Raw genomic sequence first — 27568 nt, 5'->3', positions numbered from 1 at the left:
GGAACAGGTCCATCACCCCCATGCCCCTGTGCACCCCTTCGTAGCCAACCCCTCCCCCCGTCCCTGGGAGCCACTCATCTGTATAGTTTTGCCTTTCCCAGAGTGCCACGCAGATGGACTCACGATTTGCGGTTTTTGAGCTGATCTTTCGCTGACCATGGATGCTTCTGAGATTCGCGCATGTGGCGTGCATCACTAGCTCAGTCCCTGGCGGCAGGGCTGCACCAGAATGCTCACCTGTCCGCAGACACCGGGCGGGCTGGTTTGTGGCAGTTACAAATAAACCCTCTGGAAAGGTTCACATACAGTTTTCCCTTCGAATACAGGTTTTCCGTTCTCTTGGTCAATACCTGGCAGCGAGGCGTCTGGGCTGTATGATGTTTGCTCAACTTGGCAAGAAAGCGTTAAACTCTTCCGAGTGGCCGCACACCAGCAGCTCGGATGGGGTCACAGCTGCTCCTCACCAGCACTTGGTGTTGCCAGCTTTTTGCCTTGTTTTTGGTTTGGATCTAGCTGTCCTAACAGGTGTGTAGTGGAATTCCACTGTGGTTTTAATTTGCGGTTCTTTCACGGCTAATGATGCTGTGCTGAAATGGTGTCCACAGATCTTCTTTGGTAAGATAAGTTTTTTGCTCATTTTTAAAAAAAGCTTTTATTTTTATTTATTTATTTGAGAGAGAGAGAGCAGGGGAGGGGCAAAGGGAGAGGGAGAAAGAGAGAATCCCAAGCAGACTCCCTGCGGAGCACAGAGCCCAATGTGGGGCTCGATCCCATGACCCTGAGATCATGACCTGAGCCAAAACCAAGAGTACGCTTAACTGGCTGCCCATTTTTAAACCGGGTTATTTGTTTTCTGAGTTTTGAAAGTTCTTTACATATTTTGGGCATGTTCTTTATCAGACATGTAATTTGCTAATGTTTTCTACCAATCTGTGGCTTACCTTTTCATTCTCTTAGCATTATCTTTAGAAGAGCAGATATTTTTAGTTTTGATGAAGTCCAGGTTATAACTTTCATTTTTATTTTATTATTTATTTTATTTTTTTCATCATGAGAAGTGGATTCCTTCAGCCCACCCCCTATTTTCCCCATCCCCCCGCCTCCCCCTCTCTGGTGACCGTCAGTGTGTTCTCTGTAATTAAGAGTCTGTTTCTTGGTTTGCCTCTCTTTTTTTCCCTTTGCTCATTTTTTTTTTCTTAAATTTCACATGAGTGAGATTATATGGTATTTGTCTTTCTTTGACTTATTTTGCTTAGCATAATACTCTCTAGATCCATCCATGTCGTTGCTAATGGCAAGATTTCATTCTATTTTATGACTGAGTGATTTTCCATTGTATATATATAATATATATATTATATATATATACCATTTTTTAATCTATCTATTGGTGGGCTCTTTGGCTGCTTCCATAGTTTGGCTATGGAGACAATGCTGCTATAAACAGGGCTGCATTATCCCTTTGAATTAATATTTTTGTATTCTTTGGTAAATACCTAGTACTAAAATTGCTGGGTCATAGGGTAGCTCTAATTTTAACTTTCTGAGGAACCTCCACACTGTTTTCCAGAGTGGCCGCACCAGTTTGCATTCCCACCAACAGTGCACGAGGGTTCTGCTTTCTCTGCATCCTCGCCAACATCTGTCATTTCTTGACTTGTTAATGTTAGCCATTCTGACTGGTGTGAGGTGGGATCTCATTGTGGTTTTGATTTGAATTTCCCTGATGTTGAGTGATGTTGAGCATCTTTTCATGTGTCTGTTGGCCATTTGTATGTCTTTTTTGCAGAAATTTCTATTCGTGTCTTCTGCCCATTTTTTGAATTAGATTATTTGTCTTTTGGGTGTTGAGCAGTATCAATTCTTTATATATTTTAGATACTAACCCTTTATCAGATATGTCATTTGCAAATATCTTCTCCCATTTGGTAGACTTTTAGTTGTACGGTTGCTTCTTTTGCTGGGCAGAAACTTTTTATTTTTGTGTAGTCCCAAAAGTTTATTTTTACTTTTGTTTCCCTTGCCTCAGGAGACAATATCTAGAAAAATGTTGCTATGGTCGATGTCAAAGAGGTTACTGCCTGTGCTCTCTTCTAGGATTTTGATGGTTCCACGTCTCACATTTAGGTCCTTAATCCATTTTGCGTTATTTTTATGGTGTAAGAAAGTGGTCCAGTTTCCTTCTTCTGCATGTGGCTGTTCCATTTTCCCAGCACCATTTGTTGAAGAGACTGTCTTTTCCCCACTGGATATTCTTTCCACCTTTGTTGAAGATTAATTGGCCATATAATTGTGGGTTCATTTTTGGGCTTTCTATCCTGTTCTACTGATCTATGTGTCTATTTTTGTGCCAGTACCATAGTGTTTTGATCACTACAGCTTTGTAATATAACTTGAAATCTGGAAGTATGATACCTTCCGTTTTGTTTTTCTTTTTCAAGATTGCTTTGGCTATTCAGGGTATTTTGTGGTTCCACACAAATTTTAGGATTATTTGTTCTACCTCTGTGAAAAATGCTGATGGTATTTTGGTAGGGATTACATTAAATCTGTAGATTGTGGGATACCTGGGTGGCTCAGTAGGCTAAGGGGCTGCCTTCAGCCCAGGTCATGATCCCAGGGTCCTGGGATCGAGCCCGGCATCAGGCTCCCTGCTCAGTGGGAAGTCTGCTTCCTCCTTTCCCTCTGCTTCTCCCCCTGCTTGTGCTCTCTTGTTCGTGCATGCTCTCTCTCAAATAAATAAATAAATAAATAAATAAATTAATTAATTAAAAAAATCTTTTAAAAAAAGGTACAAAAAATCTGTAGATTGCTTTGGGTAGTGTAGACATTTTAACAATATTTGTTCTTCCAATCCATGAACATGGAATGTCTTTCCATTTCTTTGTGTCATCTTGAATTTCTTTCATCAGTGTTTTATAGTTTTCAGAGTACAGGTCTTTCACCTCTTTGGTTAAATTTCTTCCTAGATATTTTATTGTTTTTGGTGCAATTATATGTGGGATTATTTTCTTTCTTTTTTTAAAAGATTTTATTTATTTGACAGAGAGAGACACAGTGAGAGAGGGAACACAAGCAGGGGGAGTGGGAGAGGGAGAAGCAGGCTTCCTGCTGAGCAGGGAGCCCAATTTGGGGCTCGATCCCAGGACCCTGGGACCATGACCTGAGCCGAAGGCAGACGCTCAACGACTGAGCCACCCAGGCACCCCGGTGGGATTGTTTTCTTAATTTCTCTACTACTTAATTATTAGTGTATAGGAATGCAACAGATTTCTGTACAATGAGTTTGTATCCTGCAACCTTACTGAATCCCTTTAGCAGTTCTAGTAGTTTTTTTGTGGAGTCTTTAGGGTTTTCTATATATAGTACTATCATGTCATCTGCAAATAGTGAAAGTTTTACTTTTTTGTTACCAATTTGGATGCTTTTTATTTCTTTTTCTTGTTTGATTGCTGTGGCTAGGACTTCCAGTACTAAGTTGAAGGAAAGTGGTGAGAGTGGACATCCTTGTCCTGTTCCTGACCTTAGGGAAAAAGCTCTCAGTTTTCTACCATTGAGTATGATGTTGGCTGTGGATTTTTCACATAAAGCCTTTATCATATTGAGGTATATTCCCTCTAACCCTCCTTTGCAGAGGGTTTTTATCATGAATGGATGTTCTACTTTGTCAAATGCTTTTTCTGCATCTATTGAAATGAACATATGGTTATTATCCTTTCTCTTATTGGTGTGACATATTATGTTGATTGTTTTGTAAATACTGAACCACTCTTGCATCCCTGGAATAAATCCTACTTGATCACGGTGAATGATTCTTTTAATGCATTGTTGGATTTGGTTTGCTAATATTTTGTTGAGGATTTTTGCATCTATGTTCATCAGGGATATTGGCCTGCTGTAGTTCTTTTTCTTTGTGGTGTCTTTATCTGGTTTTAGTATCAGGGTAATCCTGGCCTCATAGAAGGGATTAGGGAGTTTTCCTTCCTTTTCTGTTTTTTTGGAATAGTTTAAGAAGAATAGGTATTAACTCTTTTTTTTTTTTTTTTTTTTAAGATTTTGTTTATCTGACAGAGAGAAACACAGCGAGAGAGGGAACACAAGCAGGGGGAGTGGGAGAGGGAGAAGCCCCTTCCTGCTGAGCAGGGAGCCCAATGCGGGGCTCGATCCTAGGACCCTGGGATCATGACCTGAGCCAAAGGCAGACACTTAACAGCTGAGCCACCCAGGCATCCTGATATTAACTCTTATTTTAATGTTTGGTAGGAATCCACCTGTGAAGGGGCCCCTGGGTGGCTCAGTCGGTTAAATGTCTGCCTTCGGCGTGGGTCATGATATCAGGGTCCTGGGATTAAGCCCCTTGTCGGGCTCTCTGCTCAATGGGGAGCCTGCTTCTCCTTCTCCCTCTACTCCTTCCCTCCTGCTCATGCTCACTATCTCAAATAAATAAAAAAATATGAAAAAAAAAAAAAAGAAATCACCTGTGAAGCCATCTGGCCCTGGACTTTTGTTTGTTGGGAGATTTTTGATCACATATTCAATTTCATTGCTGGTAATTTGTTCAAATTTTCTATTTTTTCCTGCTTTAGTTTTGGAAGGTATATGTTTCTAGGAATTTATCCATTTCTCCAGGTTGTCCAATCTGTTGGCATATAGGTTTTCTTTTTCTTTTCTTTTTTTTAAAAAATATTTTAATTAATTAATTTATTTGAGAGAGAGAGAACACAACAGGAGGGGCAGAGGGAGAGGGAGAAGCAGACCGAGCAGGGAGCTTGACGTGGGACTCAATCCCAGGACCCTGAGACCATGACCTGAGCCGAAGGCAGACGCTTAACCAAGTGAGCCCCCCTAGATGCCCCAGCATTTGGTTTTTATAATATTCTGTTAAATTGTTTGGATTTCTGTGGTGTTGGCTGTTAATTCTCCTCTTTCATTAGTGATTTTATTTATTTCTCTCTCTGTCTCTCTCATCTGGCTAGAGTTTTTCCTTAGTTTTGTTGATCTTTTCAAAGAACCAACTCCTGGTTTCATTGATCTGTTCTACTGTTTGTTTTTTTTGAGTTTCTATATCATTTATTTCTGTTCTAATCTTTATTATTTTCTTCCTTTTGCTGGGTTTGGGCTTCATTTGTTCTTCTTTTTCTAGCTCCTTTAGGTGTAAGTTTAGGTTGTTTGGGACTTTTCTTGCTTCTGGAGGTAGGCCTGCTCTAAACTTCCTTCTTAGAACTTCTCTTGCTGCATCCCAAAGCAGGGGATAATTTTTAAAAAATGGATCACACTTTTGATGTCGTATCTAAAAAATCTTTGCCCAACACGATTACACAGATTTTCTCCTATGTTTTGTTTTAGAAGTTTTATGTTTTACATTTAGCTCTATGATTTATTTTGAGTAGTTTTTGTTTACAGCGTGAGGAATGGGTGGAGGTTCATTTTTGGGGGGCATATGTTTATCTAATTAAGGTCCCATTTGTTGAAAATACTGTTGTTGTTTTTTTCTTCCGAGGAGTTAGCGTTGCGTCTCTAGTGCAGATGCACTGGCCGTGTTTGTGCAGGGCTGTTCTGGACTCTGCTCCGTCCCGTCGCGCCTCTGTGGCCTCTGTGTCCCCCTGTGCCACCACCACACTCTCGTCACTGTGGCTTAGAGCAAGTCCTGAAATCAGGCAGTCCGAGTCTCCCAACTTTGTTCTTGTGTTTCACAATTGCTTTGGATATTTTAGGTCCTTTGGGTATCTGTACGATTTCAGAGTTAGCTGTCGGTTTCTGCACACCTGACTGGTGGCAGTTCTGTGGGGCAGCTTGGTCCCAGGCGCTGCCGGCTGGAGTCTGAATTGGCACCAACGGGTTGAAAAAGAACTTAAGATGAGCGAACGAGAGAGAAGCAGCAAGAATGCAGCGGGTGGGCCCTGCAGACATGCAGGCAGGAAGGGTCGTGGCCGGGGCACAAAGCCCGGAACCCACACTTGTGACTGGGGGCAGCGGGTCTGTGACGCGAGGCGTGTACATGAAGGCGGACCCCACACAGCAGAGGAAACAGGAAGAGCAGCTCACACAGCGGCGCGAGCAACAGGACTCCTGGGAGAAATCCGCTGCTTCTGGATGTGTGTGGAAGGGATTCTGTCCAGGGAGGCAGGGAGTCATGGGAACGGTGCCAACAGGGGAGGCTGGGCCCATGGGGAATGCTCTTCCTTCTCCCGCCGGGGGCTCGGGCTGCTGGGGGGAGCCGCCTGCTTCTTGGCTCTTCGGTAAACTGTCCTCACATGTTACATGCTGCTCGGTACTGGCTGAGCCGGGGGTGGCCCCAGGCGGCCCAGTGCCCCCATGACCCTGTCAGCGGAGCTTCCCGGTCTTCCTCCGTCCAGCTGCTGCACCCCTGGGGCAGGGCTCCTCAACTGTCCCAACAAGGACCCCCAAGCCTCCGGTGGCCAGCCTGGTGGTCCAGAGCTGGGAGTCCCTTTAAATACTGTGCTAGCTTAACTGTGACTGCAAATTTCAGTCCACCCCACAACCAGTATTTATTTGAATGTATATATTTCCTTATTTACTATCACTTAACATCAAAGTCCTAGAAAAACACGGCATAGTCCAGCCCTCTGGCACCACGTGGGCTGGTCAGAGCCTCCCAGGAGGCAGCAGGTGTCTGCCCCCCAGTGCCCAGCTCACCTGTGGGGCGCCCCTTTTCCTGCTCCTTGCTGTCCCGCTTCCCAGACTCCTTCTGGCTTGGCATGTCTGTGGGAAAGGACTCGTTGCCCTCAATCTGTTGCTCAGAAATGCTGGTGATGATTTTATTGTACAGGCTTTTATCTTCATCTGTGAACACACTGCTCTAAAAAGGAACATGACACTCTTACTAGCAGCTTCCCATTTGCATTCCCCACTCAGCTGCCCAGACGCCTGTTGCCAGGAGGGCCACGTGGAGAACCTGGCCATGATCCTCCTCCCCGACTCCCTCTCTGTCCTGAGCCAGGCATGCAGACCACAGCAGCGGCTGGCCCAGGGGCTCAGGGCCCGACCGCCTGTCTCTAACCCAGGTTGGCTCCTTGCTTCTCCACGGCCACTGATGCTGGGTCTTGTGTCCTGCTATGTGCTGGGCTCCAGCATGCAGCCCATTCCGCGGTCTCCCTCTATGCTGACGCTCCATCTTCCTTTCCTGGGACACCTGGCTCCTCTCCCCATGTGGGGCCGGTGCCCCAGGTTCTGGCTCCACACTCTCCTGACTGCAGCTCAGCTCAGATGCCTGCAGGCGTGAGAGCTGACCCGGCCTGTGCCCCTCTCCTCACCCACCATTCTCCTGGCCCTGCTCTGGGTTCACACCCCAGCGCCTCCCACCCCAGGCCCTACCCCATTGGTCCCATCCCTCCCTGGGGGAGACACTTCCAGGGCCTTTGCTGAGACTCCTTCACGACTGGACTGAAACTGTAAAGTAGCTCAGTGCTTCTTGTAGGAAGTTTCTCCCATGCCCATCTTTATCACTGACAGACCTCCCAGTGCCCATGGGTGGGACGGAAGTTGTCTGCACAGACGGGGTCCCACCTGTGTCACTCTGAGTTGTTCCCATTAACTTAGCAGTATGCCCACACAGCCTTCCTATGAAAAGACCTTTGGAAAAGGCGCAGGAATGCACATGGTTTGCCTGTGGCTTTTGGGCCGTGTCCTCTTGGCTGGTCAGCCCCAAGCTGGGGCTTCACAGGTGCATCAGGAGAAAGATGGGTCCCCTGCGGCTCTCAGGCCTGGAGCTCTTGGCCACCACCCTGTCAGTTGCCACCCACTCGAGAGGGGTCGGGGTCCTGTTGCCACTGCACCTGCCAGGTGGCCCCTTATGGAGCCCAATCTCTCCCACTTTGCCTGACGATGACTCCCAGCCCTGTGTTGAGACTCCTTCCTGTCACTGCTGGCTTTATACTCACAGGACTATCTTGGGTCGGAGGGGAGCATCACACCCACCCCTGGCTGAGAAGCCAGGGCTAATGATCGGGGGCAGGCAACACACTCACTATTTTCATGACCGACTGGGAGACGTCCATCTCACAGGACTCTGAGGCTGGAAGAAACTTGAACTTGGTGCCCAAGCCCCCGATGTTGGTCAGCGTGATGGTCCGGGACGTGGTCTCCCCCACCACATAGCTGCCAAAGTCGATGAGCTCCTTGTCAAGGGACAGCTGTCGAAAGACCCAGGGATGAGCCAGGGTGACTGCCAGGCAAGCTCTCCTCTCCCACCTGCTGCCCTGCAGCCCTGAGGGGACCCAGGAGCTCTGGCCCCTTCCTCTTGCGCGAGGCTGAGTCCTGTATCTGGTTCCAGCGGGGCCTTTGCACACCTCAGGGACACAGTCCACATCCTAGAAATCGTTGGTCTGTGGATTGATCATGACAATTTGGGAGCTCCTGGGTTCCCATCTAAGTAGTTAGCTAAAAAGAAATGAGCGATCAAGCCATGAAAGGATGGAGAAATCTCAAGTGTACATTAGTAAGGGAAAGAACCTGAAAAGGGTACATGCGGGGGGCACCTGGGTGGCTCAGTCGTTAAGCATCTGCCTTCAGCTCAGGTCATAATCCCAGGGTCCTGGGATCGAGCCCCGCATCTGGCTCCCTGCTCCACAGGAAGCCTGCTTCTCCCTCTCCCACTCCCCCTGCTTGTGTTCCCTTTCTTGCTGTGTCTCTCTCTGTCAAATAAATAAAATCTTTTTTTAAAAAAAAGGGTACATGCGGTGATTCCAACTGTATGGCGTTCTGGAAAAGGCAAAATTAAGGAGACAGTAAAGAGATCAGTGGCTGCCAGCAGTTTGGGGAGAGGGAGGAAGGGGCAGGCGGCACGCCGGGGCTCTGGGGCAGGGAAACTACCGCGAGTGACTGCAGTGACGACGCGTCGTTAGAGCTTTGTCCAAAGCACAGAATGCACGGCCGCGCGCGACCCTCTCGCAGACCAGGCAGCCCACGACACCGCGACTGTCCACGCTGCGTGTCCAACGTCACAAATGGCCCCTGGGGGCAGGGGCACGTGGGAAATCTCTGCAGCTGCCCCTCACGTTTGATGTGAGCCCAAAGCTGCTCTAAATAATAAAGTCTATTGAAAAATATATCATTTGGGAGTTTGAGGAAATCTCAGGATGGAACGCGGGATGTCACCAAACGATCTCGCTTGGTCACAGTTTGAAGAAACAACCTGGCTAGAAAGTAGGGAGAAGGTGCTGAGCTGAGTCGCTCCAGGGAGGCGTGGAGTCTGGGGCTGAAGGCCACAGCACGGGGTGTGGAGCTCGGGGCCCAGCGTGGGGCTCTGCTGCTTCCGCAGGGCGGGCTTTGCCGGTCCACACTGCAGGGCGCTGGGGTGGGCCACGCTCTTGCTGTTGGACTGGAATTGGCGGGTGAGCAAGGGGAGGAGGCTGGACGGTCCACACGGCCCCGCGCTGGAGGTGGAGGTGCCGGTACGAAGGTCTGGGAGCACCGATATACCAGCACAACAGCCACTCCTTCTGTGCAGATACCAGTTCCTTTCTTTACTTTTTTAAAGATTGGTTTCTTTATTTGAGAGAGAGGGCGCACGCGCGTGCACATGAGCGGGGGAGGGGGCGCGGTGAGGGGCAGAGGAAGAGAGAGACTTAAGCAGATTCTGCGCTGAGCATGGAATCGGATGCGGGGCTCAATCTCAGGACCCTGAGATCACAACCTGAGCCGAAATCAAGAGTCGGAAGCTGAACCAACTGCGCCCCCAGGCGCCCCCCAGTTACTGGTTACTGACAGCACTCTCCAGCCCAAGGAACCGGGCTGTCTGGAGAAAGGACTCACTCTAGGCGGGGGCAGGAGGTGTGCAGATGAGCCTGGCGCGTTTTCTGGTATTAGAAAGAGAGGAAGCTCCGCAACAGAAGTTCTGAGCACAGTCATAACCGTATGGCAGAGGGAATGGGAGCCGGCTGAATTGCTCCCAGGAAAAATGTGAGCAGCAACAGAAGGTTGTATTTGACTCTAATTCACAGAGTGAAAGAAATGATTTTATAAATTAATGAATGTGGAAGAGATAAATCTCCCTTACAGAAGCATTCCAAGTAATTCACGCATCTGGCTATTCAATCCTCAGTGAGCCGGAGCGCGCCTCCCGCCCCTCCAGTCCGCCCCCAGACCTCAGTATGGCAGGAGGGCGGCAGAGGAGAAACCTCACAGTGAAGAAACCTGGCGGCCACACCGAGTCAGGTGATGCAGGTCACGTCGCACCGTGAGGCACCGTGGTAGTGCGTGACCGCGACATGATGCGGCCAGAACCCTGCAGTCCTCCTCCCGAAACCCACCACCTCAGTCCACTCATGAGATAAACTTCAGACCAAATCCCAGCGGAGGAACATTCTACACAAAACTGATTGGCACTCCTCCAAATGGTCAAGGTCATCAAAAAAGAGGAAGTCTCAAAAACTGTCACAGCCGGAGAAAGGGGACTCCCCCTACACTGTCGGTGGGAATGCAAGCTGGTGCAGCCACTCTGGAAAACAGTATGGAGGTTCCTCAAAAAGTTGAAAATAGAGCTTCCACACGATCCAGCAATTGCGCTCCTGGGTATTTACCCCAAAGACACAGATGTAGTGAAAAAAAAGGCCATATGCATCCCAATGTTCATAGCAGCAATGTCCACAAAAGCCAAACTATGGAAAGAGCCCAGATGTCCATTGACAGATGAATGGATAAAGAAGATGTGCTGTATATATATACAATGGAATATTATGCAGCCATCAAAAAATGAAATCTTGCCATTTGCAACGACGTGGATGGAACCTGAGGGAAATAAGTCAATCAGAGAAAGACAATTATCATATGATCTCACTGATATGTGGAATTTGAGAAACAAGGCAGAGAATCACAGGGGAAGGGAGGAAAAAATGAAACAAAACGAAACCAGAGAGGGAGACAAATGATAAGAGACTGTTAATCTCAGGAAACAAACTGAGGGTTGCTGGAGGGGGGTGGGAGGGATGGAGTGGCTGGGTGATAGACACTGGGGAGGGTATGTGCTATGGTGAGCGCTGTGAATTGTGCAAGGCTGATGAATCACAGACCTGTACCTCTGAAACACATAATGCAATATGTTAAGAAAAAAAAAAAAAGAAACTGTCATATTAACTAACATAAGATGTTAATAGGGGAACCTGGCTGTGGGGTTAGCTAGGATTGCATTTTTTCTGTAATGCTAAAACTATTCTAAAAAACAAAGTCATTTAAGAAAAAGCCGAGCTAGCATCCCCCTCGCTGGGGAGTCACGAAGATCCAGAGGACACGCTCACGCTCAGAGGGTCTGGCAAGGCGGCCGCCGTCCCAAAAGATACCAGTGTGCTGTACGTGCTTCCTTCTGGGGGGGGGGGGGGGGAGTGCGTCCTCCAGGGCACGCCTCCCCTCGCCCTCATGGCCCGTTGGCAACTGGCCATCTGGGCGCCGGCTAAGAATGTCGTGTGCAGGCTGCCTCCCCGTGAGGCTTTTCTGGGCCCCAAGTTTGGAAGCCCAGGGGCCCCTCTCTCCTCTGTGCCCCTGCAGGACAGAAGCTGCTGAGGGAGACCAGACAGAACAGCCTGCGTGTGTATGTGGGTGTGCAGTGTGTGTGTGTGTTTTCGGGGGTGTGTGAGTACGAATGTGTATGTATTCATGTGTGGCCGCCAATGGTGGGGTGTGTGGAATGTGTGGGTGTGCATGTATGGAGTAGGGGGGCAGGTGACCTGTCTCCTGGTTATAGGTCACCAGACTTCCAGAGGTCACATCTGGACAGGATGCAGGGGGCCCTCCCCAAGCATGCTGAGCTGGAGGCAGGGCCTGGGTGGGCCTGGGTTGCTGCCCTGGGCAGGGGCTGTGTGTTCTGAGTGTGGGGGTGATAGGTCACGCATGAAACCAGGTGGCTGGAGGGCTGCCCTGTGGGGCCCCCCGTGTGCCCCTCTAGCCGTTCTCCCTTCTTCCTGTTCATGACAGGGCCCCTGAGCTTCAGCGGGACACAGAGCTGCCCGGTAAAGACTCTACTGCCCCGTCTACCCTGCAGCCAGGGGTCATCGTGTGACCGTCACCTCCGGCTCACGCGGGCGACCTCGCCTTCCCCCCTCCCTCTGACTGGGAAGGGACAAGTCTTGGAAGCCATCTGGGAGGGTGGCAGGGCAGCACGCTGGCCAGACCCTCACGTCTGGGGCAGAAACAAGCCCCTGCTCAGCGAGGCCACAGTGTTGGGTATGTTCGTCACAGCAGCTCCCCCTGATGATTCCCTGAGCAAAGTGCCGAAGAGCCCAGAGGACACGAGGACCCTGTGCTGGGCATACCTGCCTGGGGGATGCTGGCCATCTGTGTACTTGGCGATGGGCTGGGCCAGCAGATGACAGGCTTCCTGCTGTCCGGCCTTTCCCCAGGGCCGAGTCTGGGGTCTGAAGCTCGACTCCACCACGTGTTGCTCTTTCTGGGGGCCCGTTCCCCAGCACATAGTGGGCCCCGTGCCGTGGGCCACTCTGAGGAGAAGGCGGCATCCACACAGCATGGGGGCGGCTTGCCAGCCCGGGAGCGGTGGTTGTCCTGGAGGCAGGAGGCGCCGGCAAACGTGGGCTCTCCACGGCCTCGGCGAGGCTCGGCAGCCCCCAGCTCAGCTGCCATGGCCCGGGGCCACAGCGCACAGGCTGTGTGTGAACCCACGCAGGGGCCCAGGGCGGCCACGGCCACGGCGGGGTAGTGTGAGTGCCAAGAATGGAGACTAAATGATCAGAACATGGAATACGCAAAACCCATGAATCCACGAGGAAACAGGAAGAAAGAGAAGCTAATTGCCACCATCGCAAGTGATAATCGTCCCAACTCCTCCTTACACTAAAGACCAGTAAACAAGTGAAAACACAGAGAAAGCGCAGAAAACAGCACTATCAGCCTTCCCGGTGGGACGGGAGGCCCAGGGGCTGACACCCGGGAAACTCGGTTGCCCCAGGAGACTCGTCCGGCCTAAGGAAGGGGCTGCTTCAGGCAGGAGGCATTGCTAAAACCGTGAGGTGATGGCCGCGCTCGCTAGGGAGGTGGCAGTTGGTGCCATGCTGGGGTTCCAGACACGGTGTGGGCTGTTGCCACATTACCAGGAGGCTGGTCTTGGTGTCAGCCCCAGTGGCAGGCGGGAGAAAGACTCCGGGGACTCAAGAGATATGACAACGGGGTGTCAAGTCTGGAGGAAAGCAAGCAGAGCCTAGGGGACCGTGGGTGGGCCACCACCAGTGGACCAGCACCTGCATCACGGGGGCCCGGCAGTGGGAGACGAGGAATATGGCCCGAGACTCCCAAGCTGGATGAAAGATGTGAATATAAACGTCAAAGCAGCTCTCCGAACTCGGAGTAAGATGAACCCAAAGAGACCCACTCAGGGACACACTATAATCAGACCTTTGAGACAGAGGGGGAGAGAGGTGACCCAGTGCACACGAGGCCACAGCAAGATTGTCAGGAGATTTCAGAGACTCCGGAGGCCAGAGGGCAGTGGGCTGACATGTACAAAAGGCCAAAAGGGAAAAACTGTCAACGAAAACTGTCTTTCCAAAGTGAGAGAAACCAGGGCATTCCCAGATGAGCAAAAGCCGAGGGCCTTGCAGGAAATGTGCCCGGAGCCCGAACGGAGACCCGGGGACTTGTCACTGGAAGACACCAGGAGGAATACAGCCTCAGAAAGGTGAGCACACGGACAACACAAAATCTAGCGTTCCTGTCAAGGTGTTTTAAGTGTGGGTTTTATTCTCTACACGATTTAAGAGACTAATGCTTTTTTTTTTTTTTTAAGCAGGTATTAGTCTAAGAGCTAATGTTATTGTCACTTTGGTTTGTAATCCACGTTTTGTTTGCATTTCAAACATTATGAGTTTGTGGTTTTGGACACACAGTCACAGAGAAGTAATTCTGTGACATTAACACCCGAAAGGGGTGGGGGCCGAGCTGTAAGGAGATCGTCTATACACTACCGAACTGAAGCCGGTGGAAGTTTTCTAAGGGGGGGGTGTTGAGTGTTATGATGTTGCTGGTTTACTGGAAGTGGATCAGCAGAACAGACAGACAGATGGACAGACCAAGCAAATGTGGCAAACGTCGACAGGGATGGGATCCAGACAGCACACAGATGTTCAGTGCTTTTTTTCCTGCTTTTCCTTATGTTCGAAATTTTTCTTAATTAAAAAAAGGATCAGCGGTGACTACACGTATCACAATGAGCACTGAGTAAGGTATGGAACTGCTGAATCAATGTTGTACACCTGAAACTAATAGAACATTGTATGTCAACTATACTTCACTAATAAATATTAAAAAATAAATTAAAAGGTTTTAAAAAGAATCAGTTCCGCATAGCAAAGGCAGACAAGATGAAAAGGCAGCCTACAGAATGGGAGAAAATATTTGCCATCCAAAATATATAAAGAACTCATATAACTCAATAGCGAAAAAACAAACAGTTTGATTAAAATTGGGAAGGGGACCTGAAAGGACATTTTTCTTTTTTTAAATAGAGAATAAAATTAAGGCAGTTCTTATTGACGGGGTGATCAGGTGGGCAATCCCCAGGGGTACTACACAGCTCTTCTCCACGCCCCTAAACACACACTCTTCTAAAGGAGACATGCGGACGGCCAGCAGGCACCTGGAAATCACTCCATGTTGCTCATCATCAGGGAAACACAAGTCAACCCACAATGAGGTGTCACCTCACAGCTGTCAGAAAAGCTAGAATCAGAAACACTAGAAACAACAGGTGTTGGTGAGGACGTGGAGAAAGGAGAACCAAGCTGGTGCAGCCAGGCTGGAGAACAGTGTGGAGTTTCCTCAAAAAGTTAAAAATAGACCTACCCTGCGATCAGCAATTTCACTTCCGGCAATACGCCCAAGGAAATGAAACCACTAACTCAAAAAGACATCTGCACCCCCATGTTCACAGCAATATTACTTCCAATAACCAACCAGTGGGTTCAGCCTAAGTGTCTGTCAACGGATGATCAGATAAAGAAGGTGGGGCATACATACAGTGGAATAAAAAAGAAGGAAATCTTGCCATTTAGAACAGCATGGAAGGGCCTTGAGGGCACTGTGTTAAGTGAGATAAGCCTGCCAGAGAAAGACAAATACTGTGTGACCTCACTTACGTGTGGAATCTAAAAAACCCAAGCTCATAGACATGGGCAGCAGAGTGATGGTTGCGGGAGGCGGGGGCGGGCAAAATGGGGGGAAGGTGGTCCAAAGGTGCAAATTTCAGCTGTCAGGCCTGGGGATGCGACACCCAGCATGGTGACTATAGTTTAAAAGGGAAATCGAGGGGACATCACAGAGCTGCTGAGGGGACCAGCATCTCCTGAGATGAGCCCGAAGGTCTCCCGCAGTCTGGGCTCTGCGTGGTGCAGGACTTGGCCCTGGCTTCCCAGCGTCAATGTGAGTGCTCACCTTCCCAGAACAGTCTGCGAGCTCTCACCTGCCCAGGGCTCGGCCCCAGCCTCACCTGAGCTGCGTGGGACCGAGGCTGGACCCAGGACGCGCTGCGTAGGCGCCACCAGGACCTCCCTAGAGGTGCCGGCTCGGGCGTCTCTGGACTTACCGCACATTTCTTCGTGGAGCACTTCAGCGGAACAGAAAATCCACCCGTCTGAGTCATAAATGAGATGTTTCCTTCCAGATCTTTGTTTATCTAAAAAATAAAACACCCCAACCGCCATAACATTTGTAACGTTACCACGGGCTGGACCTGGGCATGGCGGCGGCTGGGAGGAGCCTCGCACTGGCCAGGGCCCGTTAGAACATTCTAACATGCCCCATTTCGACCCAAGAACACCACCAGATCACACTTGCTGGCTAGCAAACCATCAGGGCAGCCTTGTAGTTCTTCCCAGCGTCAGGAACATGCCGAATATGTTTGGAAACAGAACAGGGGCCTGTGACCCCTACTGAGGCCCGTGTGTCATTCCTCCATCAGCACATCAGTGTCTGCAGGGCCCGAGAAGGAGACCGGTTCCACCCACCACCCACTCACGATGGAGGGAAGTCCCTTTACATCATCTGGTTTCGGAACAGACACTCACCATGGGCTTGAAGGTGACAAGTACTTTGCAGGACATCCCGGCTGACATGGGCCCAGGGGGATCCAAGCTGTAGGCACAACCGTCCATGGGATACGTGATCAGATCGACAGGGAAGGCGCAGCGGGGCTGGAATCAACTGTATGGCAGCCACGGCCCGGAGCAGGCACTGAGCGGGCCTTCTGGACCCTGTCCTGCCCATCCTGGGCATCGTGCCCCCAGGTCCCAGGTCCCAGGAAACATTCAGGTGATATCTGAATGTGTGCAGAGTGAGTGAGGGGCCAGGTGCCATGGGGTGAGCAGTGACCAGGGTCCTGGAGGACACGCATGTACCTGCCTGGACCAAGGGCAGGGTTTCAACACCAGTGTGAGGGGTTGTGAGCCCGGTAGGGGGCCCTGACCCTGCACACAGCTGGGACCCTCTGAACCCCACTTTCAGGGAAAGATCCGGGGAAAGATGCCCAGCTCCACAGGGAGATTCGAGGGCATCTGGCTTGTCTTGGTCTGGATCCTGAGTGAGGAAAATAAGCTCCCAGAGAATTTCTAACGTGGGATGTATTTTCACAAGGTTAGATTTTACCTAAGGAGCTTGGATTAGAAAGATACAAGCTAAAGTTTAATAGAATTGCTTTCCCCTTGGCTGGCAATGACCTCACGGCTCCAGGCAGAAGCAAATTGAAAACTTCTCTGGTTGTGAGGGAAGGTTCTTGATGCCCCATCACAGACACCCCGGGGGGCAGAGTCCCACTGGTGAGAAGACAGGATGCCCTTGCTGGAAAGGGGGCGTGGATGCCAACAACACGTGCAGACAGAAGGCCACACTCCAAGGGCCTCAGATAAGAGAACGATTGATGGCGACTTTAAGAGATGTGATGTTAGGGCGCCTGGGTGGCTCAGTTGGTTGAGCGACTGCCTTCGGCTCAGGTCATGATCCTGGAGTCCCGGGATCGAGTCCCACATCAGGCTCCCTGCTCGGCGAGGAGCCTGCTTCTCCCTCTGACCCTCCCCCCTCTCATGCTCTATCTCATTCTCTCTCAAATGAATAAATAAAATCTTTAAAAAAAAAAAAAGAGATGTAATGTTAAAATGATCAAGGACAGAAATAGAGAATCACAGACATGAGAAAGGAACTGGTCGCCATCGTGAAGTTGCTGCTGGCCTGAGGCAGGATGCAGGGCTTCTGGAAATGAGAAGTATGGCCCTGAAACAAGAGACTCGGTGACAATTTCAACAGTCAGTCAGACACAGAGAGGAGGACGGACTGAGTGTCAGACTCGAGAACACACCTGGATACTCAGCTGGAGAGATGGCCACAGCTGTTCAGACATCTGGGTCCTCAGTGAGCCCTAACGCGTCTAAGAAAATCAGCCCACAGCTGACACACTGTGGAGGAGCTGCAGGGCCCCGGAGACGGGGAAGTGTCAAGGCGACCAGAGGGAAGCCAGACAACCCACCAAGGGCTGTACCTTCGGGCTGAAAGGCAACTTGGCAGCAGAAGACATGGGGGGGATAACCTCAGTGCGGGGATCCCAGCTCCAGCCCCAGTGGGGAGTGCTTTGGGTGCCAAGGGAACAGACACCCTGAGTCTGGGCCCCTGCCCCCCAGAGACCCGCAGACTAGCATGAAGAACAAGTAGACCGCAGGAATCCTGCACCTCCGGCATGACTGCAGGACAGAGTAGTGGTGCTAAGCAGTGATTTCCAGCCGTGCTCTGCCCACGCAAGCCTCTGCAGATAGCCGAAGGGTCCAGAACACTGCAGGCATGGGAACGCAGGTCCCATGTCTAACCTACAGCAGCCCCCAGAAGAGAACAGCGTGTCCTGCGTGGGAGAAGCTGACCAGGGCCCAGGTTGGCGAGCATGGATCGCAGGGACAGGTTGTGGGGATGGGCAGTGGGACCTGCGCTCCAGCCAGGAGTCCTAGAGCCGTCTGGGGTCATCATGGGCCTCCAAACACATCAACTAAAAACTGGCAGAAACCAGGAAGAAGCTTTCTTAAAACCAAAGGCAAAATGCTAAGGAGCAGAAGCAGAGAGACAATGAAGCAGACACAAGCAGGTCAGCACGAGAAAAATGAGGGAAAAAAATAAAGCAGGGAAGAAGCAGGCGTTAAAGGGCACCAGATAGACGTGAAAAAAGATCCAACTCGCGTACCAGTGGGGTCGTAGAAGGAGGACACAGAAGCACGGTGACAGAGGGGACATGCAGACAGCTGGACGGACAAGTTCCTGTCTTTAACCTTCACACAGAAAAGGCCCAACAACTGCTGGGGACATCTTCCCCAGAGAGGGTAGCACCAGAACATGGACAGGGACGGAAATGATCATGGAGACTGGGGCTGGCCTCAGACAACATCACCCAAGCAGGCATACAGAGCCGTCTCCCAGCAGAACAATTTGCACTGGGACCACGTGCCGCGCGGGCATGAGGGCTGTGGATGGCGGTCTGACACCCGGGGGCCTGTGTCCCCTGGCCCCAGTGCCCCCAGCCCCCATGCCCCCCGGTTCCCACACTCCCTGGCCCGTGTCCCACAGTTCATGCCCCCCAGCCCCTACCCCCTGGCCCCCATGCCCCCCGGCCTCTCACTTGATGTGGATGAAGTCCCGGAGATGATCCTCCACGCCCACCAGCTTGCAATAGTTAATGGTGTAGGTGGTGTTTATCAACGTGATCTTTTTCTTGTACACTTTGCCAATATCAAAATCCTGGAAAAATCAGAGAAGTTATTCCAAGCCTGTCGGAGGGAAGCCGCCTGCGAGCATGCGCCGGCAGGCTCTCCTCATGTGCCCCCGATGCCCAGCATGCTGAGGACATGACCAAGGTCTCGGAGACGAGCACGAGGAGCGTTAGGAGACCAGGAGCAATTCCCAAGGTTTCCCAACTTAGGAAGGGCCCCTCTGGGGACGCACGAAGAGCAGAGAAAGTGGGAGCAGGAAACGGCTTCCTGGGGACTGCGGCCAGCGTGGGGCCCAGGGCTGGCGCCCAACTCTGTCTGACGGACTCAGGACCGCACGTGCGGTCCTCTCCTCTCCTGCAGAGTCTGGTGACTGACGACACGTGAGCACTGACCTCCTCACTGTCCCTTCCCAGGGAGGCTGTCCCCTGGGACGAGGGCCCTCCTGGGGCTGGTGTCTGACCCCCCACAACACCCTCAGCACCAGGGGAGGCCGGTAGGGCCGTGTCCCTCCTGTGTGCCTGGGTGGGCTCTCGGGGCTCACCTTGAAGTGGATGAGCTTGGGCTTGCTACTGAAGGGGTGACCTTTGAACTCGCACCCGGACACCACCTGCTTGTGGGTCACTCTGCGGCGCACCTGCTCCATGGTGCGGGCCAGGATGTCCTTGTCCATCTTTGTCCCACCCACGGGCTTCCGGTCCACCTCCTCTTTGGGCACCTGAGGTTCCAGAGACACAGCGGCCGACACTCAAGGGCAAGCCCAGGCCCAGCGAGACGCTCTGCTCCCCGTGGCCAAGGGCAGCTTGGGGGCCACAGGAGTTAGTGGCCCAGAGCCAGGGCCTGGAGCAGCCAGGGCAGGGGACAGCCCGCACCATGTGGCAGCCCACTTAGAGAGAGCCCGGCAGCAGCGAGGCGGACGGTCCTTACTTCAGAGAGGAAGGAAAGATGAGAAGAGTAGACACGTCCAGGGTCCCAGCGGATTTCTGGGAAGTAATGGCAGAGCGGGTTTTCTAGATTTTTGAATAGTTCACTTTATCTGTTTTTATTTATTTATTTATTTTTATTTTTTTGGCGGGGAGGGGCAGAGGGAGAGAGAATCTTTTTATTTTTTTTAAGATCTTATTTATTGGAGAGAGAGAGAGAGAGAGAGCACAAGCAGGGGGAGTGGGAGAGGGAGAAGCAGGCTTCCCACTGAGCAGGGAGCCCAATGCAGGGTCATGACCTGAGCCGAAGGCAGACGCTTAACGACTGAGCCACCCAGGCGCCCCGGGAGAGAGAGAATCTTAAGCAGGCTCTGCGCTGGGCGTGGGGCACCTCAGTGCTCAGTTGGTTGAACGTCTGACTCTTGATTTTGGCTCAGGTCATGAACTTGGGGTTAAGAGATCAAGCCTCAGGGGGCGCCTGGGTGGCTCAGTCTGTTAAGCGGCTGCTTTCAGCTCAGGTCATGATCCTGGGGTCTTGGGATCGAGCCCCACATCTGGCTCCCTGCTCAGCGGAGAGCCTGCTTCTCCCTCTCCATCTGCCTGTCACTCTGCCTACTTGTGCTCTCTCTCTGTCAAATAAATAAATAAAATTAAAAAAAAAAAGAGATCAAGCCTCAGGTTGGGCTCTGTGCTCAGCGGGGAGTCTGCTTGTCCCTCTGCCCCTCCCCGCTGTGCTCTCTCTTTCTCTCTCTCAAATAAATAAATAAATCTTAAAAAAAATAAAATAAAGAGCTAAAGTCTCAGTAGCAACAAAGCAAAATAAAAAGAGTCGGATGCTTAACTGACTGAGCCACCAAGACGTCCCAGTTTCCTAGATTTTTAAGTCAGGCCAAGAGGAAGGTTTTGAAACGTGCAACAGGAACAATGTTTCCTCAAGCGGCACAAATAACGGTGTCTCCCTGAGTGACGTTGAGTAACCGGGCATGGGGCTCTCTCTGCGGCCTTGGCTCTAGGCCAGCAGGGCGGGCGTTTTGACCTCACGTACCTGGAAGCAGGAATCACTCACCTGGTACGGCTTATAGTCTTCCTTCCAGAGCCCAGGGATCTCAGGCTCGGCCAGCGTGTCATCTTCCCAGCTGGTGTTTCCGGGGTCCCCCTGGACAGACTCACTGGAAATGGCTTCCAGTAACTGAGGGGCTTTGGGGTGTGCGGCCCCGTCGCTGTCCTGCCGTTGAGGAAAGGAATTCAGTAGCTAATTGCAGAAAACAGGGACTCTACAGATCAGCAAGAAGAAAATAACCCTCATCGTGAGCCCCTTGGGCACATCTTTTTCTCTTTACCTGAGAACCAGAACACAGTCTCTTTCGTCACTTTACCCATTTAAAATATAAGTATCTTTATACAGCATTAAATTTTTCTCCAACATCCACAAAAGAATCCGCAAGACACTGATTTATGGACCTACTGGAACCCTTTTCACCGACCCTTAGTTTTGCACTATTTCTAATTTTTGCGTCTAATTTTTGCCCTTCACGGTTACCACCCGAGGATGCCTGGTCCTGGAATTAGGCTTCAGTGGGGCCGGGTTGCAGCCTCCCTCCAGGGCACCTAGTGTGGAGGGTCAGGGAAGGCTCCTGGGGCAGCTGGCTGGAGACTCAGCCCAGGGGGCCGGGGAGGAAGGCAGGTGTGAAGGCCCAGAGGTTTGAGCCAGCTCAGTGTGGGGCGGGGCTGAAGCAGGAAAGGACTGAAACCACCTCAGGACAGAGTGAAGGCCCCACAGAGGCCAGAGGCCGAGGGCAGAGGCCTGAGAGGCTTTTTAGGGCTGCGGATTTGTTGGAGCCGGTGACCTGGACCTTCAGGTTTTGGGGTGCACAAGGGCAGAAGTGCTGTGCTGGGCTCAGGAGGGGGTCCTGATGTCCCTACCCCACACCCCCCGAGACAGGTAAACAGGTCACCTGACTGGGTGGCTGGCACGGAGTTGGCCCTTGGTAGGGATGAAGACGTGAATGGATGAGGGAATGCACAAGAGGGAAGATGCTGGTGCCTGGAGGCACAAATGGCCCTTGGCCCGGGACTGGCCTTTGGTCATTGGCCTGCCTCGGTTATGTAGGGACAGGTCAGGCGGCCCGAGCCAACCTTGTTGCGGGCGACACCGTGGCCACGGGCTTCCCCACCTGCAGTGCTATCCCCAGGGGGTGGCTCCCATGGTGGGTGAGGCACCAGAGACCTGGGCCTGTCCTTGTACCTGTGCTGTCACCCGGGGAAGGACAGCTCTCTGGTGGCCTGCCACCCCACCCGCTGCGGAGAGGACATGCCCGCCCCGCGTTGGGGCCTCCCAGCAAAAGGGCAGCCCAGGAAGAACGTGCCGAGGAGAGGAAAAGGAGACATCCTGGTGCAGGACACGCAGTTTCTTCTGTTGGATCTTAGCTGGAGGCGTTTATACAATGACTCAAGGTCCCGGGCCCTCGGGTCATCCTCCTGCTTCCCTGGAGGTGCGCGCATTTGACGGGCAAGGGCACCCGGCTCACCAGCAGGTGACAGGAAAGCACTGTGTCCCTGCCTTCACAGACGTCTGTGACATAGCTCCACGTCTTATCCCTCAGAGTCAGCCGGTCTGTGGCTTTGGCAGGGGAAGACTGTTTCTTCTTCCTGTTCTCTTCCTCAGCCTCCTCTTTCAAAATCCGACTTACGATCTCCTGCTTTCTGAGCTTCTGCTCCTCCTCAAAGGTGCTGTGGGAAAACACCATGTGGGCCCAGAGGAGGCAAGATTCGAGCTGCCTCCGGGGGCCCAGGCGGCCCGGGCTCAGCTCAGCGGCCCTCACGAGCCCCTTCCGCAGCAGCGCAGGTCCAGCACCCCCGGGCGCAGGGTTGCAAGGAGCGGGCCCTTGCACAAGCCCCCTGGCTGCTGAGGGAGCAGATGAGGCCAGGATGGCCACCAGGCCGGAGGCCCAGGACTTGGCCCTGCCTGGCCCAGGCCCAGGCCCCACAATAAACCTTGACCCCACAGGAGCTGCCCCTTCCTCCTGGCTTCCAGGCCGGCAGCTGGGGCACTCCCGCTGAGGCACGAGCCAACGCCACCCTCACTCATCCCAGCTGCTTCTCCCTGGCTCTTCCTGTGTGCCAGGACTGCCAGACTAGGGGGCTCGGGGGAGCTGCCACTGGGAGCCCCTAACAGGGTGGGGAGATGGCAGAGCTCCTGTGGTGACCCTCAGGGCACAGTGACTCCCAGACGGGAGACGCCGTCCCCAGTGAGACGACCGGGAGGCCACCCCTGGGTAGACCCTAACAGTGACCGTGGTTGGGGGCGGGGGAGCTGGGAGTGCAGGAGGCGGGCAGGGGCAGAACACTGACCTTGAGATCTTGGGAAGCCCACTCCTGCAGGGGGCTTGGGGGCGGGAGGCAGGGCGGGGTACAGCCTGGGGGGCAAGGCATAGGGGCCCTGCTGGGCGGAGGGGGGTCTCAGGGTGAAGGACGGGGATGCAGGCCACACTGAGGAGGCAGCACAGAGCACCCGTTTGGAGGAAATCAGAAAGGGGAGCCCCCAAGGGTGAGCTGCCCACAGCCCCCCAGAGGAGGGTCTCGGATTGCCCAGAGACGGAGAGAGTGAGCCATGTTGCGGCCTTGGCACAGCTCTTGAGAAACCGGGAAACCAGGCCAGGAGCCCAAGTGGGGCCGCGCTAGGGGTGATAGGGCTGGAAGGGTCTGTGTTCTGAGGCCCAGGGGAGGCCCCACCTGCTGGGGTCTGGATAGCAGCGTGCGGAGGGAGGGCTGGAGCCCCCATCTGAGGGGAAGCCCAGGGAGGGAAGCAACTTGGCTAACTGTGATGGACACGCCTCCCACGGCCCAGGGGCACGTGCCCTGGAGTGCCACCTCGCACTCACCGTTTCTGGGCGTCCAGCTCCTGGCACCGGCGTTGATGGAAAAGGTGCTTGAAGGCGTCCCCACCTTGGGCCAGAATCATCTCCTTCTCGGCTTGGGCCTTCTGCTCGGCCAGCTCTGCCTTGGCCTGGCCCCATGCTTGAAATTTCCGGAGCGTTTCCTTGGGAACAGAGAGCAGGCTTATAGCACTGACAGACGCATGTGCACACACACCGGAACTTTCTATTGCACGGGTGAGGTTAAGTTAGCTCTGAGATGCCTGAAAAGATGTTGCAGAGCCCTACTCCCTCACCTGGCCCGCCCACCTACTGACCAACCTCCTCAAGATCCTCAGGGGCTTCCCGCAACCTGAGTGCACTGTCTTCCCCTGTTCCGCAGGACTGGCCCCTGGCCTCCGCCCCCCGGCTGTTTCTTGGCCACGCTGGGCTTCGCTCCAAGAGGCCTGCTCTCTCTTGCCTCCGAGCCTTTGCAGATGCTGATCCCCTTCTTCCCTCTCCACTTTCCAGGCCTAACTGCCACACCCCAGGCCCCAGGGGGGTGTCACTTCCTCCAGCAAGATCCTGGGCCCCCACACACGGCCTCACCAAGCCCTGGTCCTCCTGGAGGCTTGTCATCGTGCCTCCCATGCACCAGGCCCCATGAGGACAGGTCTGTGCACTTTCTTCCTGCCCGGCTAGGCACCTGGCTAGGGCCAGCACAGACCCGGGGGCAACAGATCCTGGGGGGAGTGACTGAGTGGTGAGTCGGAGGACACGAGACTCCCATTCAGAGGAGCAGGGATTCAGGAGGACAGGACAGGGCGGGCCAAGCGGTGTGCAGGTGTGGACCCCTGCGTGGAAGGACACACGCCTGCCTGGACAGGCTCATGGAGCGTTGCGCGGGGCCCTGAGGGTGTCGGGAGGCTCTCACACTGTCGCTCCTGGATTGCAGTGCATCCCGCGGGCCAGGGCCCATGACGGCTGAGAGCCGGGGCACCTACCCTGTTGGCAGTGATGCTGTTCTTCAGAGCCAGCACGGCGTCCATGCGCCTCTTCATGTGCGCCCGGGACTTCCTCTCCTCCTTCCTCTCCTGCTCTCGAATTCTGGAGGAAGGTGCATTTTTCACCAAAAGTGCCAAGGTCATATCGATGCACAAGTACAGAACCAGAAGGAGCCTGGGGGTTGGTCATGTCCACCAAGGAAATAATGGAATGTGGTGACATGAGAGGTACACGCAAAGTGCTGTTTGAACCTCTGATACGAGGAAACATTGAAACACGTTTCCCTGGACTGGAGGTTCCTGCCATCTTATGGTAGGTCCTCTTCTGAAAATAAGCAGGCAATCAGCTCAAAACTAAAAATAGTTTTATTATTTTTTGACAGTAAGGTGATGATTTAATAATAAAATTGGGGAATTTTAAAACAAAAACAAAGGATCCATTCTTACATTTCTTCTCTGGGGAATCAATGGGAAGAGAGTCTGAGAACGCTACCTTCTCAGGGAGGCCTTCAGGAACCTCACTGCGATCTTGTGATTCCTCTGGGCGTCTTCCACCAGCTTCTGGTGCCTGAGCCCGTGCTCCCTCTGGAGGTATATGGACTTCCTGCAGTGGGAACAGAAGCGCATGAGCACTGGGGGCCACGCCCACCTGGGGAACAGGTGTCCCTTAGAGCCAGGCTGGCGGCACCTGTGTCCTTGTGCTGAGGGCGAGGGCCAGGAGGGGGACATGGGGCGGAGCGGGCACCATGGGCAGGACGAGGACCAAGCTGGTGGGGAGGGGCAGGTGAGGACCCCATGAGTGACCAGGGACTTGGTTCCCATGCAAGGAGCAGAGAAACCTGGCAATGGATCGGCTGGGGTGGGGAGGAGAAGAGTAGCGAGGACCTTGGGTAAGGACTGAGAGGTAAGGAGATGGGGACTGCACCAGGGGGGCGGGAGTGGGGTGCTCCCTTCACAGTGGGGTGGTGCTCAGGAGCCTGGCCCAACAGGAGGCCCCTGGACGGGGGCCACACCCGGGGAAGTGCGGGGACTGAGCCCCTGGGAGCAGCCAGAGCAGGAATGGGAAGGAAAAGTGACTTAAGGTCGGGGTGGGGGGGGCATGGAGCAGGGGTGGGGCTCAGGCAGGACCACAGCCGAGCTGGCTCTGGAGAAGCTCTGGAGAGCCCCTCTCCCCCCTGCAGCAGGTCCTCACCACCTACCTGACCCTCAGCAGCCGGTTCCGCTCAGCCTTCTCCAAGGCCTCCTCCTCCTTGCGGAGCTGCTTGGCCGCCTGCTCCCGGAGGTGCTTCCTGCCAGCCACCTCCTCCTCCTGGGCAGACTTTGGGCCGTCCTCGAGCTGTCCCTCCTGGATTGCAATGTGCCACATGGTGCTCCTTCAAACAAGAGGCACTTCTGTTTCTGTCAGTGAAGGTGTTGGAGACCTGGGGCCGTACCCAGGCGTAGTGTCCACGCCAGGGGTCTGGGAGTGCCTGGACATCCAGTTTTGACAAACACCATGGAAGGTCATCTCGTCCTCCTGGGAGCCCTCTGGGCCTGCAGCTGCTGGAGAGGGAGGCTCCCCATTCACCTCAGCACCAGCGGCCCCTGCCCTACTTGAACCTGGATCTCCACTTCCTGAGTGTCCGTGGGCATTTACCTGCACCTGCCCCCTCCGGGCCTGAGGACAGGCGTGGCACTCTGAAATAGGCCAGGGACACAGGTGGGAGATGCTGCCTTTGAAGGGGGCTCCCTGTGGCTCTGGGACAGAGACAGGGCCAGGGGCAGCGTGGGGCATGGAGGGGAGGAGGGCTGGTGCCGTAACGGGCAGCGGGTCGGGGTTCTGGGTATGGGTGGGTGGCAGGGATGTTCGGCTGATTGATTATAGGGTCCCTAGGCCTGAAAAAAGATAGGGGTTTTACTAAGGTCTCACTTTCTCTGAATAACCAGTGTGGTCAGTCAGAGAGAGGTGACCGTGGAAAGAAGGTCAGAGGGCCAGACAGGCTGCTGGAGGATGGGGAGGCACACAGACTCGCCCCTCTGGGGCTGAGGAGGCCTCAACTCCCGCTGAGCACCCAGTCCACCCGCAGCAGAGAGCAGGCCAGGCCCCATCTGGTACACGCCCTTCAGGCCCCAGATGGTCTTGCACCAGGCCGGGCACGGCGATTTGTGCTCTCGGGAACAGTCACTTCCTCTGGACACAGGGCTTCCTTCTTCACCTGTGTCCTCGTTACTGCCGTGATTCTCTGAGGAGGCACGGTCGCTCAGCTCACCAGGCATCACCGTGACTTCTGCACAATGGCGTCACTTTAGAGACCAAAGTGCCGTGGTGGGGTGAAGGCTCAGTTCACCGCTTGCCAGGCGCCTCACGGGGACAGCAGCTGGTTTTGCCGGGGAACGCCAACTTGAGACTCAGTATGAGGTGGCCAGTTCCCAAGATGACAGCCCGTGACCCTGCCTCTTGTGCGTACACCCTGAGCAGCCTGCACCCGCCTGGTCTCACGGTGGATCCAAATGTGGCAGAAGTGACGGTACATCACTTCCGAGATGACGCTGGGGCTTTTGCTTTGCTTCTTCCCCTCTCCCTCCACATTGCTCACCCTGGGGGCTCAGTGCCCTGTTGTGAGCAGCCCTGGGGGGAGGCTCATGTTGGGGAGAACTGAGTGAGCTTGGAAGCTGATCCTCCATCCAGCCCAGTGAACCTTCAGATGATGCCTTGGCTGACATCCTCATGGAAGACCTTGAGTCAGAACCCCTCAGCTACACTGCTCCTGGGTTCCCGACCATCTAGGAAGGCTGAGGTAATGCTCGTCATGTTCAACTGCAGATGCACCTGGACCCCGCTACACACAAGAACATGGATGCCTGGACCCCGCTACACACAAGAACACGGATGCACCTGGACCCCTGCTACACACGAGAACATGGATGCACCTGGACCCCGCTACAGACAAGAACATGGATGCACTGGACCCCCACTACACACAAGAACACGGATGCACCGGACCCGCTACACACAAGAACACAGATGCACTGGACCCCCACTACACACAAGAACACGGATGCCCTGGATTCCTGCTACACACAAGAACACGTATGCACCAGACCCCCGCTAC

General features: G+C 53.3%; 1 protein-coding gene across 1 annotated transcript in view; it reads right to left on the bottom strand.

Annotated features, from left to right (window-relative positions):
- The window catches only part of CFAP74 (cilia and flagella associated protein 74), a 52926-nt gene that overhangs the window by 17216 nt on the left and 8142 nt on the right, over nucleotides 1-27568 (bottom strand). Inside the window, exons 6-17 of the mRNA XM_035019978.1 lie at nucleotides 25676-25849; nucleotides 24970-25080; nucleotides 24477-24579; nucleotides 23500-23657; nucleotides 22147-22348; nucleotides 20685-20843; nucleotides 19240-19413; nucleotides 18608-18726; nucleotides 16026-16092; nucleotides 15545-15634; nucleotides 7989-8153; nucleotides 6658-6820 (exon numbers count right to left, since the gene is read on the bottom strand). Of these exons, the coding sequence (XP_034875869.1) occupies nucleotides 6658-6820; nucleotides 7989-8153; nucleotides 15545-15634; nucleotides 16026-16092; nucleotides 18608-18726; nucleotides 19240-19413; nucleotides 20685-20843; nucleotides 22147-22348; nucleotides 23500-23657; nucleotides 24477-24579; nucleotides 24970-25080; nucleotides 25676-25849 (1685 nt within the window). The remainder of the gene's footprint in view (nucleotides 1-6657; nucleotides 6821-7988; nucleotides 8154-15544; nucleotides 15635-16025; nucleotides 16093-18607; nucleotides 18727-19239; nucleotides 19414-20684; nucleotides 20844-22146; nucleotides 22349-23499; nucleotides 23658-24476; nucleotides 24580-24969; nucleotides 25081-25675; nucleotides 25850-27568) is intronic.

Source organism: Mirounga leonina, unplaced genomic scaffold (genome assembly GCF_011800145.1).
Source record: "Mirounga leonina isolate KUSES-001 unplaced genomic scaffold, KU_Mleo_1.0 Mir_173, whole genome shotgun sequence".
NCBI lineage: Eukaryota > Metazoa > Chordata > Mammalia > Carnivora > Phocidae > Mirounga > Mirounga leonina.
The sequence above is the reverse complement of the archived record's forward strand: the minus strand, read 5'-3'. Positions and strand labels throughout refer to the sequence as shown.